Source organism: Manacus candei, unplaced genomic scaffold, assembly GCF_025592945.1.
Source record: "Manacus candei isolate 608988 ecotype Guabito, Panama unplaced genomic scaffold, ASM2559294v1 h1tg000071l, whole genome shotgun sequence".
In the NCBI taxonomy this organism is placed as follows: Eukaryota; Metazoa; Chordata; class Aves; order Passeriformes; family Pipridae; genus Manacus; species Manacus candei.
The window spans coordinates 2,262,775-2,275,271 of record NW_026138119.1 but is presented as its reverse complement, the minus strand read 5'-3'; the positions used below and the strand labels follow the sequence as shown (position 1 = coordinate 2,275,271).

At 46.6% G+C, this 12,497-nt stretch overlaps 2 protein-coding genes across 3 annotated transcripts; one reads left to right on the top strand and one right to left on the bottom strand.

Moving 5' to 3' along the window:
* Window positions 1–251: 251 nt before the first annotated feature.
* PSMD5 (proteasome 26S subunit, non-ATPase 5) lies at window positions 252–12,149 on the bottom strand. 2 transcript variants are annotated; one of them, XM_051808091.1, is made up of 12 exons: window positions 11,895–12,149; window positions 11,619–11,763; window positions 10,908–11,021; window positions 10,394–10,522; window positions 9,805–9,914; window positions 9,250–9,392; window positions 8,612–8,803; window positions 8,316–8,425; window positions 7,718–7,858; window positions 7,091–7,222; window positions 406–464; window positions 252–279 (listed from the first exon to the last, which is right to left on the bottom strand). In XM_051808091.1, exons 1-12 carry the CDS (start codon window positions 12,086–12,088, stop codon window positions 267–269), a joined length of 1,482 nt encoding a protein of 493 aa, XP_051664051.1. In that variant the 5' UTR covers window positions 12,089–12,149; the 3' UTR covers window positions 252–266. The 2 variants fall into 2 exon arrangements, with proteins under 2 accessions (XP_051664051.1, XP_051664050.1); XM_051808090.1 differs by lacking the exons at window positions 252–279; window positions 406–464 and having other exon boundaries at window positions 6,537–7,222; window positions 11,895–12,147.
* On the top strand, window positions 2,827–4,270 carry B3GALT9 (beta-1,3-galactosyltransferase 9). Its single transcript, XM_051808094.1, has one exon. It carries the CDS (start codon window positions 2,827–2,829, stop codon window positions 3,943–3,945), a length of 1,119 nt encoding a protein of 372 aa, XP_051664054.1. The 3' UTR covers window positions 3,946–4,270.
* Window positions 12,150–12,497: the final 348 nt, after the last annotated feature.

The following is a 12,497-nucleotide window of genomic DNA, read 5'->3' as shown; positions in this document are numbered from 1 at the left end:
AATGAGGTTGGTTTGGACATAAAATTCAAGGACAATGTGAAAACATCTCACATAAAGCAAATTATAGATAGCCCTGTGGCTCAGGAAAACCTGCTTTTCCTGGATGTTTCTCTAATTTACACCCACAGGATTGTGCAGGGTTTCAGTGCAGCTGTAGGAACAGCATTCCTACCCCCACTGACCTGACTTCAGCCACTGTCCTGAATTCCCTCTTCTTCAGGAAACTCTTGGCTCTCCCTGGGAGTGAGGATTTCCCTGAACGAGCTTCACTTTACCCATCTGAAAAGTGAGACAAGGTCACACGAGAGCTGCTGTGGGTTGCATTTCCCTGAATCCTGGGTTTAAAGGTGATGGAGGGATGACCCCCAGGCAGACTCCCTGGAACTCCCAGATCAGTTACTTTACCCTTCAGGAGTCTTTTCCTTGCTGTTCCTCAGTTTCTCCCAGTGGGACTCAGCCAGGCTCTGTGGATAAACAAAATCCCACATCTGAGAGCTGCCTGGGCTGTGGTTGGGGAGTGTTAATCTTATAGATGTGGTATCAGAGTTCCTGCTGCCACCACAAAGCAGAGCTGAAGAAACGACTTGAGCAGCGCTGCAAGCACCATGCTGGGCCTAATTGCAACAGGGATGATGCACATATGGGGTTTATAATTATTATTTTATCATTATTCTAAGGACACACAATTTTTAATATAAGGGGTTTCATACACTAGTATTTATTTGCTCATTAAATGGTTTAGCTGGAGACAGAACATCTCCAGAGGACTTTTTTTTTTTTCCCCCAGGATGGGCATCTGGGGTGGCAGTGCTGTATTATTGTTCATGAAAAGTATTTCCTTATTGGCTTCTCCCTTCAGAGCACACGCTGAACTGACATTTCCCGTGCTGACAGCTCAGCTCCCCAGGCTTCAAAGCACAACCTCTGGGAGGATTGCAGAGTGTGAGGCTGCTCTGGATGAAGCTGCAGCCCAGCTGACACACAAGCTCTGGGAAAGGAGTTTTCCCTCTTTTTGGAAAGCCTAAAGCACAGTGGGATGTGTTTGGGGGTCTTTCAGAGGGGCAGGATGCACTTCCAAGCTGTGACCACATTTTGAGGAGCTGGTTTCTTCTGTAGTTCCTTTGCTCCCTGTGTTTTCCCAACACAGCTGGGAGAGCTGAGGGGCTCAGCCAGAGCTGGGGGATTAACCCCGGACACCCCAAGCCAGAAATCAAAGCTCTGCTCCATCTCCCTGGGTCATTTGGCTGATCCAGGCTCCCCTAGGGATGCTTCAGGGAGGTTTGGAATGGTCAGAGCTAAGCCAAACCACAGCAACACTGTGTTCTCCTTGTTCCCTTTCACCCAAGGATGCAGGAACAGAAACACCTCCTGACCTGTGAGAAATCTTTCCAAAATCAAAAAGCAATTATGATCTCTTTGCTCCCACATGGAGACTGGAGTTCCCAGTTGTGCTGATGAGGACTGACACCTCCCACCTCAGTTCCCCATCAAACAGCACCGTTGCCACCATCCCCTGGGGACCCACAAGCCCCTCTCCCCTCGGAGCTCTGCAGGCTCCACAGACCCTCTGCCAAACCCAACTCTCCCCCCTGCTGACACCTCCATCCTGTTTGTGGTGTCTTTGGCACTTCCCCCTCCAGCACTTCCAGTCCCCTGCAGCTCCCCAGCCCAGTCAGCTCCAGCACAGCCCAGGCCTGAGCCAACAGTAACACATGGAAGCTCCTGGAAACTCCGGCACAGCCAAAGGCAGGAGCCTGTCCAGGGAACAGCCTGGCCCAGCAGCACCCACAGCCTCGGGGTGTCCCCCACAGCCCCCACTAAGGCAAACCCAAGCAAGTTCACACCCCAAACCTCCAGCTCAGGGGGTGCAGAGTGCTCAGGGCAGGGGTCTCCTGCCAAGGACTGGGGAACCACCACGAAATGGCACAGCTGTAAAACACAACCCCAAACTCCAGCAGCAAATGGCAGATCAAGAACAGCTTCCCAGCAGTACCAGGGACCCTTTTACCAAGTGAGCCCCGGCAGTGCCTTCACTTATTGCTGAGACCCCACCCCAAGCATCAGAAATTAATAAAAAGGCAAGGCCAGGGGTTTGTTCCCTTTGTTTTATGCAGCTGCAACACGATCATCCCCTGGGATCATCTTTCCTCCTCCCAGACAGGTGAGGGGAAGCCACAGCCTCCAGGTACAGGGCAGTAACTGGATCCTGCAGACCCAGATACAGCCACTGCCAGGTAGGAACTGCCCACACAGCCCCTGCTGCAGGCACAGCTCCCACCACCATGCAGGTAAGTGCCTCAGCCTCCTACAGCTTTCATGGAATGGTTTGGGTTGGAAGGGACCCTAAAGATCATCTTGTTCCACCCCCTGCCATGGGCAGGAACACCTTCCACTAGCCCAGGTTGCTCCAAGCCCCATTCACCCTGGATTCTTACCCTGCCAGCTTCCACAGGGCAGTGTGAGGCCATAGGAGAGTTCTCCTTCAGGGACACATATTACCATGACAGGTCCTCTATAGCACCTCAGGCCTTCAGCAACAGGCTGAAAAATAGTCAGCAAATACTAATAGCAAGTTATTCCCTACTATTGCCACACATGGATGCACAAAACTTCTAAATTACAGCATGGTAATGTCCTTCCCAGCTTGGGATGTCGCTGTGCCACGTGAAGTTCATTCCTGTAGATTCCTTCAGTTTCTAGGAGAAAAAGAGCTTCAAATTAATAAATGCAAAGACCACGGTCTAAAAGTTGTGATTGCTTTGCACAAATATATTTTAAAATGAGGGAAAGCCTTTTTTGTTTGAGTGGCAGGAGAACTGAGTGTCCATGTCTTCCCTTCCCCAGCCGACACTGTGCAGGCTCCGGACTCACCAGTGGTGCTTCATCCTCTTCAATGTCCTGCTTTTCCACGTGCTGCTCTTCGGGGCAGATTTACTGGAGGAATATTTCCTGCACTCCTTTCCCCTGTCCTACACCGATGCAAAGACTCTGGAGATCAGGGAGAGGGCCAGGAAGCTGGACATGGGTCCCCTAAAGGCCAACCTCTCTCACACTGTCAGCAGTGCAGTGCCATGCCCAGACCAAGAGCTGTTTTTGCTCATCCTCGTCCACAGCAGCCCAGAAAACAGGACAAGGCGCGACACGATCAGGCAGACGTGGGGCAACGCGACAGACACCAGAGGTTACACCGTCCTCACTCTGTTTGCTGTAGGAAAGGCAGCTTCAGAAAGCACCCAGCTGGAGATCAGTGAAGAGGCTCACAAGCACAGGGACATTATTGAAGGTGCTTTCATCGATTCCCCGCAGACACAGACACAGAAGATGCTGCTGAGCGTGGAGTGGGCGGTGACTTTCTGTCCCCGGGCGAGATTTATCCTCGAAGCAGACGAGGACGTGTTTGTGGGTGTTCCAAGCCTGGCTGGGTACCTGCTGAGCTTAACACAACTAGAGGACATCTACCTTGGGAGGGTTGTTCATCAGGGAGTGCCTGACAGGGACCCCCAAAGCCCTGCCTTCGTTCCCACCCATCAGTATCCCGAGGAGTTTTACCCGGATTTCTGCCACGGCAGCGCCTTCGTCATATCCCAGGACGTCGCCCGCAAGGTTTACGTGGCTGCCAAGGAGGTGCCACTGTCAGTGCCCCCAGATGTTTTTGTGGGAATCTGTGCTAAGAAAGCTGGGATCACTCCCACGCACAGCTCCCGCTTTTCCGGGGGGAAGCACATCAGCTACAATCGATGCTGCTATAAATTCATCTTCACCTCTTCCAACGTGAAGGAGGACGAGCTATTTAAAGCCTGGGAGGAAACAAGCAGTGGGGAAGATTGTTCCTTGCTGGAAACCTACTACAGCCTGGTGTCCTGCAGGGTTCTGACCTACATTGACAAGTTCAAGCAGTTCAACTTGGATAGAATAAAAAATGAGGTTCTTCATTTTGTCAATTAAGGTTTAGCTTTGGCAAAGAAAGGATGAATTTTCTTTTGGCAGCTGCTTTATCCTGTAACATTCAGCAGTAATGATGCCCTCCCAAAGTTAGGTCTCCTCCCTTCAACAGCAAATGAATTCCCAGAGCTACAGTGTGTGACAGCAGCAAAACTGGATGTACTCTGTGTAAGTACCTACAAGTGCATGCATATAAGTAAAGTAGAGTATTCCAAGAAACTGTCTGTCTCCAGTGTTTTTCAGACTTCTGAGTCCTCAAAACACCTTCTCCACTTTTTATCCAAGTGAAGCATCACCAGCTTCCAAAGAATTTTGTACCAAAGGGGAAGCTTTCCACTCACAGAAGGAGCTGCTTCTGAGCAGGCTGGTTTACAGCACTAGGGAAAGGGAGAGGAACAGACACTGAGTCAGCATGGAAAAGGCTCAGGGAGATTCCAGGCAAGAAATCCAACTTGCCTGTTAAAGAATGTTTTATTTCTGTCAGTCATGGCATCAGAGACACACTGACAAGGCAGCTCCAGGACACAGAAGCACACTGGAGAACAGCACCAGCAGCAAGGTCAGAACAGCAAACTGGTAACACCAACATTATTAAAAATGGAAAAATTCCCCAAAGCAGGAACAAGTCCCAGAACACAAAACCCATCCACACCTCCCTCCTCCAGATAAACTCTTCCATGTCCACTCTTTCAGCAGCAGGACCAGCTGGTCAGGTCTGTCCTACAACTGTGAGACACCCAGGTACCTCTGACAGCCCCAGCTACTCTTCCCACTGGGATTAAAGGACTTGGAGGTGTGTTCCCAAGGACCCACAATTCTGAAATACCAAGTTATTCTGCTTGTTAACTTTGGCCAAATGTTGAGTTTTGGTTTGGGGTTTTCTGTGTGGGTTTGTTTTGTTCTTTAAACTAAAAGTTTAACGTGTTACCTCAATTCTCCTTCTCCAGCATTCCATTTCTGGTTTTTCCTCCATTATCTCCACCTGTTACTTTAAAGAGGGGATGACAGAGACACTTATATTTTCCATTTATATCAGACACAGCAGCATGTAACCCAGATGGCAATGTACAGCATGGGCAGGGAACTGCAAGTGAATAATAAGGGGGAAGTGTGTGATCAATTGATCAATGTTGAGCTCCAAGCTCAATAAAACAAAGCATATGTGCATACATAAAAAAAAATCCCCTTGTTTGGCATCTCTGCCTATTCTAAAATATTGTCTTTGGCAAATGTACTATGCAAAGCAGATGCTAAAGACTGAGCACACAGAGTAGCCTTCAAAAGCAGCAGCTGAAAACACACATGGAAGAGACTCATGAATTGCAGAAAAGGTTTATATATTGATTTCTTTTACTGAGGTTTGTAGCATATGGCTCATACAGAGCGACCAGCACACAAAGCCACCTAAAATAACAAAGTTGAACTGCCCAAAACAAGTGCAAAGTAAGGACTTCTATACTCTTTTCATTTCCTTGTCAGTGCTTTGATGTTTGTTTTCTGGATGCAGGACTCGTGAAGCTCCACGTTCTCTATTTACAAACAAGACACTGTGGTACATTTCTCACCAGCAGATATTTCTGGGGCACATTTGGGGTGAAAGCAGCAGCAGTGTCATGGAGGAGGAGAACTTTTGTCCATCTTGGAGCAGCAAGGCAGATCACTCCTCTCAGACACTCAGCAAACAGGAAGGGATCCTCCCCAGCTCCTCTGAGCCCACTTGCACTCCTTGGCAGCGATTTTTGGCAATAGCAGCTGCACCTCCACCTCCCACATGCAAGGAGAGAGTTCCTGCATGACTGGATCCTCCTGCTTCCCTGGCAGCACAGGGACATGGGGTGAGCATTGCCAGAGTCATCCCTGACTGACACATCACTACAACAAGCCCCAAAGCAGTAATTCCATGGTTCACTATGCTCCCCCCTCAGCTATTCCTCAAATATGTCCTCAACAAAAATAATATATTTGATATAAAGTACACTGTGGTCTCTGTTTATGGACAAAGACACATCTTGATTCTCTCCCACAGTTATCTGACACCTTCAAAAGAAGATTCCAGCTTCCTAAGGTACATTTCCATCCTCCTGGTTCATTCACACCCTCAAACACAAAAGTTTCATGTTCTTACCCCTTTAACTCGGGCAACTAAAATCATACATTTCTTTAAATAACACTAAAAAAAATTCATCTCTGTTAAAAAACGGTATAAACAATTAAAGATTTGGTTCTGAAGTAGCTTTGTAGTGCTACAGCTCAGGCTCCTTTTGAGCCACTAAACTGAGCTGCCACACCACGTTGCAGCCAAGGGAGACAAAGCTCCAGTTTGGTTTGATCCACTACAGCATTGATTTGTTTCCAGAAGGGCTACAAGGTTTGTTTTTTAAATCCTCAGCATAAGATGTAAACAATATTTAGGGTTATTTATTCAAGCAAGACTCACATCCAGCAGGTTGAGAACAGAAGAGAATCCAGTTCATACTCCCTCATGTGGACAGAGTGTGGCTTATTCTCAGTAACAGGATTCTGACAGGGTAAAGAGTGTGTTCCATGCAAGTGCCAATTTTGGCAGATATAAAAAAGAATTATTTAAATAAAAAAAAAAAGATAAACTATGGCAGCATCTGAGGTTACAAACCTCAAGGTGTTTTGGTGTTTGGTTTTTGCCTTTTTTAACTGAACTGGAACCTACTGAGAAAACACGATAGAAACTCCAAATCCAACAACAATTTAACCAGCCACCAACAAATTCTGCAAAATCAAACCCAGTCAGTAGTTGGGAAGTGCAGCAGTTGGGAAGTGCTTACCTGGGTTGTCTCATGACAGCACACAGGGAACTTCTGCCGTGACATTTATGGGGAAACATCGAATAGGTTTTAATTTGCTCTCATGACTCATTTCAAACAGAGTCAAAATATCCTCACATTCCTTTAAAGAGACAACCTAAAGACACCCCAGAGTGGAGAGTCTTTACACATTGTACCTCAACTCCTGTTTCAGGAACACATTTTGCAAGACACCAGTGACATTATTCTGCTCCTTCCACAGCTGTGGTAGAAACTGCCTTGACGTAGTAAGGGCCCTCCTGCAGGTAAGCCCTGAGCCTCAGGTAATACTGATTCCCAAAGATCTCTGCAATTGTTTTGGAGTTTACCAGGGCCTTCACCAGTTCGTATTTAGCATCCTTGGAAGCTTTGTCAGGCTCCACAGATCTGTCCACAACGTACTCCACAAACCCCGGGCTGTGCAGCATCAGCTTCTGGGCCCATGGTTGATTGGCAATGGCCTAAAAACAGGAAGAGGTGTGGGAGATGGAAAACATCTCATTTTAATCCCCCAAAAAGCAGTTACACAGTAGGTTCTTCGGCAAACAGCCAAGGAACAGGAGAAATGAAGTGAGATACTCGTTGCACACAGTGGTTCCACAACTCAAATCAAGCAGCAGGGTCTAACACTGCACAACAAGCACAGCTCAGTGCTGATCTTCAAAGTTTGAAGGGAATTATCACAGCAGTGCCTCTGGGATGGAGGCAGCACCCTGGAGCACAGTTGTTGCCTTTTTTAACCCTCTCCAATTTATTGGAGACATTACAGACATGACACGTCTGCTGCCTTCTTTAAACGGGGAATGCAAGTGGGGCACAGGGAAAAAGGCCTATTTCTGACCACTTCTGGGCTTCAGCAAGAATTCTGGGGCATTAACTTTAAAAAAAATCGATAAATCTGAGACTGAAGGGCAACATAATTCACTCCCTGATCTTTAAAAGCAAAAGGTACTTACAGTGAACACTCGTAAAGCCCCACAGTGGAGGTCAGGGAATGGCTGAGTGCTGATGCTCCTGAAGAGTTCCAGGGGCTGGCTGGACAGGGATGTGAACCAGGATTCTGTCATCCTTAAAAGGTCTTCTGTCTGCTGCTCTGGCTGCACAAATCACACCCAAAACCAAAAGAGTTTGATTAGGATTAGGAAAAGCTTTCAGGTTTTCAGTGTATGTTCAAATGGTTTCCTCACTCCCGTAGAGCTCCACCATTAAACCCAGATGGCTGGATCTAAAGAACACACACAGGGATTAGAGCAGTTGCCACCATCCCTTTAAGTACAAGGATATTAACCTGTTTATTCTCATTCCCTTGTCAATGAAGTCTTGACTTCATACTTTATAAACATTTCACAACACCTGGTTTCTTACAAAGTCAACCCTTAAGCAAATAAATAAGGGAATTTCTAAACAGCAAAATCAGTGGCTCAGATTACTAGAGAGCACCACTTCTACCTAAGCCAGAGGCTTCAGAAGATCTTCTCACAATTACTCAGGTATAATAACAATTTCCTTCTTGTAGATTTAAAGGAAAAAAAGAACAAACAAGCACCAACTTACAGGCAAGTAAAGAAGAGATGAAATGGCATCCAAGCACCGCAGCCGTAGCTCCGTGGGGGCATTCTTGGCCTGGTGCCCTATTTTGCTCAACAGGTTTTGGAACCTACTTCCTTTCAAAACAAAAGAAAAGTGGTTCTAGTTAATTGAGTCAGACCTGTACAGGAGTACAGAGTTACCCCTCAGTCCCATTAGAAATGTATTTATTAGGTAAATACATTTTCCAATTCCTTTTACACCAAATCAATCTGTTCTTGTATCACACTGAGAAAGTTTTATTATAGAAAAAAGGTACTAACTAGTTTTCTGTAAAACCTGTTTGCCTTCCACATTTGATCCCAGGATTCCCAGGGTGTCCACAGCCACTCCAATCATGGTTGGATCCTGACTTTCTGCCATTTCAAAGACTTTTTCCATGAAGACAGGGTATCGCTCACAGATCTGCTGGGGACTGTCTACAACTGCCAGATTCCCAAAAAACTTCACAAATCCTGAGAAAACAAAGACCAAAATAAAGCACTGAGGGGAGAAACAATAACTTCAGCAATGACAAAACTAAATGTGGGATTGTTTTGTTGCTAAATTTGTATTATCAGTCTGAATAGTGTGTAAAGACAGAACTAAAGAAAAAGCCAAGATTTTGTCAGTTCCTTAATTCACAACCTTTACATTCCTAAAAAAAAAATCTACAATAACACAAACTTCAAAAGGTACAGCACTTACCTGTACTACCTCTATTAATGAGGAATATTATTCATGTGTCAGTCTTGCCCTTCAGCATTTTTTATATATATCCAATATTTTATATATTGAACTCTTTCTATATCCAATCTAATATTCAAAAATTCACATGAGCTTTCAAAAGAGAGGCTTAACAATTAGAGTCATTAACTAAAGCAGGCAGTAAAGCCTGTAAACAAGAAGTGCATGATGTTACCTGGTAAATAGAAGCTGGAGAAAGGATCAGACTCTGCTCCAAGGATGATGTTTGAGATTTTATCAATCACTCCCTGTTGAGCCAGGTACTGCCGGCCCTGGGGGGTGTGGGCCAGTGAGGTCACCATCTCTATACAGGTGGCTCTGGAACACACAAACACTTAGTTTGGCTTGGTTTAGAGGGGTTTTGAAGTATTCAGTGATTAAAAAAAAAAACAAACAACAAACCCATACCTGTAAGACAAAATCAAAACAAAAAACCAAAAAAGAAATCACCCCAATTGTCAAACACTCCTCCAAGCTCACTCAGCTCTCACTTGAGGTGTAGGAAAGAATTAAAAGTGTTCATACTGCAGCCAAACAATTATCACATCATACTGGGGAAGCTTCACCTCAGCTCTCAAATTAATGTATAAAGTATTTTACACTCAAAGAGGTTTAAGAAGAGGCAGATAAGGCGTTTTCCTGAAAAGGGTTTCACAAAACCCACACACAAATGTGTTCACAGAGTGTTATTTTAAGACTGAATATCAGAGTTTTACCAAGCCCAACATACCTGACCAGCACATCCTCTCCAGTGAGCTCCCCAATTAACTCAGATATTAACCCACTGTTTGCACAGTAATTCAGGGACTCTGCTGACACTGAAGAAATCTCCACAATTAACTGAAAAAAAAACAAAAAAGGATGGTTTATAAAAACATTCTAATGATAACAATTCACAGTAACAGCCAAATACACCTTATAATGCTGATTATCAAATAGAGAATATATCAAATAGAGAATTTCATGATGTTTTCATCGTTAACCCAAAGGTTTGCCTGAAATATGTTTGTAAGGAGTCCCAAGTTTACAGCACATTTATTTCCATTCACAGCCAATTTTCCCTCTGCTATTCCCATTAAGCTCTAGAATGGCTAAATTGTGTCATTTCTTCTTAACCATCCACCTCTAAACTGACACACTTGGCATCTCTCTCATCTCTTCCCCCTCCAGAATTTTCAGCAGCGCTTCACATGCAGAGGTTAAGAGACCACAGCAGCCATTTGAATTTTACTTTCAGAAAGTTCACAAAAGCAAATGTTGATTTAAGAGCCATAAAGCCCAGGCTGTGCCTCAGACCCCCCAGGGAACTGCAGCCCCACCTCGTACACTCGGTACCGAACGATGTCACTCGTGGCCATGACATTCTTCAGGTCACTCAACAAACTGCTCTCAAACAAAGCCTCCAGACCTTCTTGTGTCTGGGCTATTCTGGACAGGGATTTGATGGCCTGGAAGCAAAAAACAGGAGCTTGGTATTAAAAAAAAACAATAAAAAAAAATCCAAGATTATCAGGTTTATGTTCTTTATTAACTTATTAAGTCTAGTTGCACATTAGTTTTAATTACAACTCGTTTTTGTTGATGAGAGCTAGTTGTGGTTATTGTCATCCAAGTGTCTGGCATCAAATTCTGATTTACAAGTTCACTTTGGCACCAACATCTACTGGAAGATGACAGTTCTGGGTAAATTTTCTGTCACAAATAAGCAATTTCTTGTAACATCTTTCAAGCACCACGAGCTCTCTTTCCCTCAGGGAAGGGCAGAAGCTCTTCATCTTGGACACATGGAAAAGGTGGTTTGTGCAGAGGAATTAACACCAAAGCCCAGCTCACCTCCTTGGCCACTGCAATCTTCTCTCCCCCGATGCAGTTTATTATTTGCCGTAACAGCTCCGGGCTGTTGAGAATTTCTGTGACAGCACCTGGGTCTTCAACAATCCTCCCAACCTGAGCAAATAATTAAAGAAAATGACGTTAAAGCGAGCTTTTTCCACTGTGAGGACATTCAAGCACTGGAAGAGCTCCACAGACAGCCACAATCACCATTCTGGGATCCAAATTCCACTGGCCAACACCCTGAGCAGCTGCTTTTAGCTGAGCGTGAAACTTCCAGAAGCCCATTCCAAACCACAGTGTTTCCAAACCACAGAAAAGAGTCTTTTAAATCACTGCAAGAAGTGTCAAGTTGCCACAGCCTCTCCCTCTTTGCTGTTTACACAATATTGCTTAAAGTATCCTGAATATAAAAATGTTGCTGCTTTTAATTCTTCCAGCACCTGCTGGTGGTGCTGGTCGGGAAAGCTTTAGCCATAAGTTTCATTTACAAGTTACTTTTGACAGGACAGCTTTATACATTATAACTGAATATCATAAACACACTGCACAGTGTGTTTAAGCACAGATTATCCTAAAATGTGTGTGTGTGTAAGAGCGTATTTCTTGCAGTGCTGTGGAGCTTTTATCACAAATTAAGGCATGAAACAGCAGTAAGAGCTGAGAACTGACCCAGCCTGGCTCCACACAGACCTGGAGGAACCTCCGTACCTGGGCTATGGTGAGGATCTTCACGGAGTCCTCGGGGTGACAAAGCCCTTTCTGGAGTTCTTCCCGGAGGTTCTGGATCACGTACAGGGGGTCCAGGGCCTGCAGGAGCCTCTCCAGGATGGAAACACACGCGGACACCTGTTCCCTGGGCGGGATGCAGAGGAAACCGAGCCCGTGAGGAGAGGGGGGACAAGGCTGTGCCAGCCGTGCCACCCCCACCCTGAAGGAGCCGGGGAGGAACAGGAACAGCAGCGAGGGGGCGGCGGGGCCGCTCACCGGTCATTGGCGCTGAGGAGGGCGAAGAGCGCTCCCAGGTGGTGCTCGCCGAGGCGGGCGCGGAGGGCGGCGGGCGGCACGGCCTGCAGGGCGACCCGCAGGGCCCGCAGCTCCTCGAGCGCCGCGTCCCGCCGGGCCGCCCGCTCCAGCAGCGCCGCCGCCGCCTCCGCCATCTTGGCCGCCGCCTCCGCCATGTCCGCGAAACATCGCGAGGGGTCGGGCCACCCTTAGCGACGGCCGGGCAGGAGTATCGCGAGAACTCCACCCGCCTTGAACAAGGGCTGGGCAGGGTTATCGCGAGATTTCCACCGCCCCTAGCAACGACGCGGCGGTTGCTAAGAGCGCCTTTCGCGTCCGCAATGTAAACAAATGTCGGCGCACCACGCCCCGTCTTGGCTCCGCCTGACTCGGGCGTGGTCAGAGATGGGCGTGGCTCTGTTGACTGTCGGGGCGTGGCCCTGCTGGGGGTGTGGTCCCGCTGAGGGGGTGGGGGGGCTCGATGTGTTCGAGCTGCTTTTTCTCACCTTTTGTGGAACATAACTGGTGTCCTCAGATAACTTCTACAGTAGTAAAGAAAAGAATAAACAATATCTTCTTTCTAAA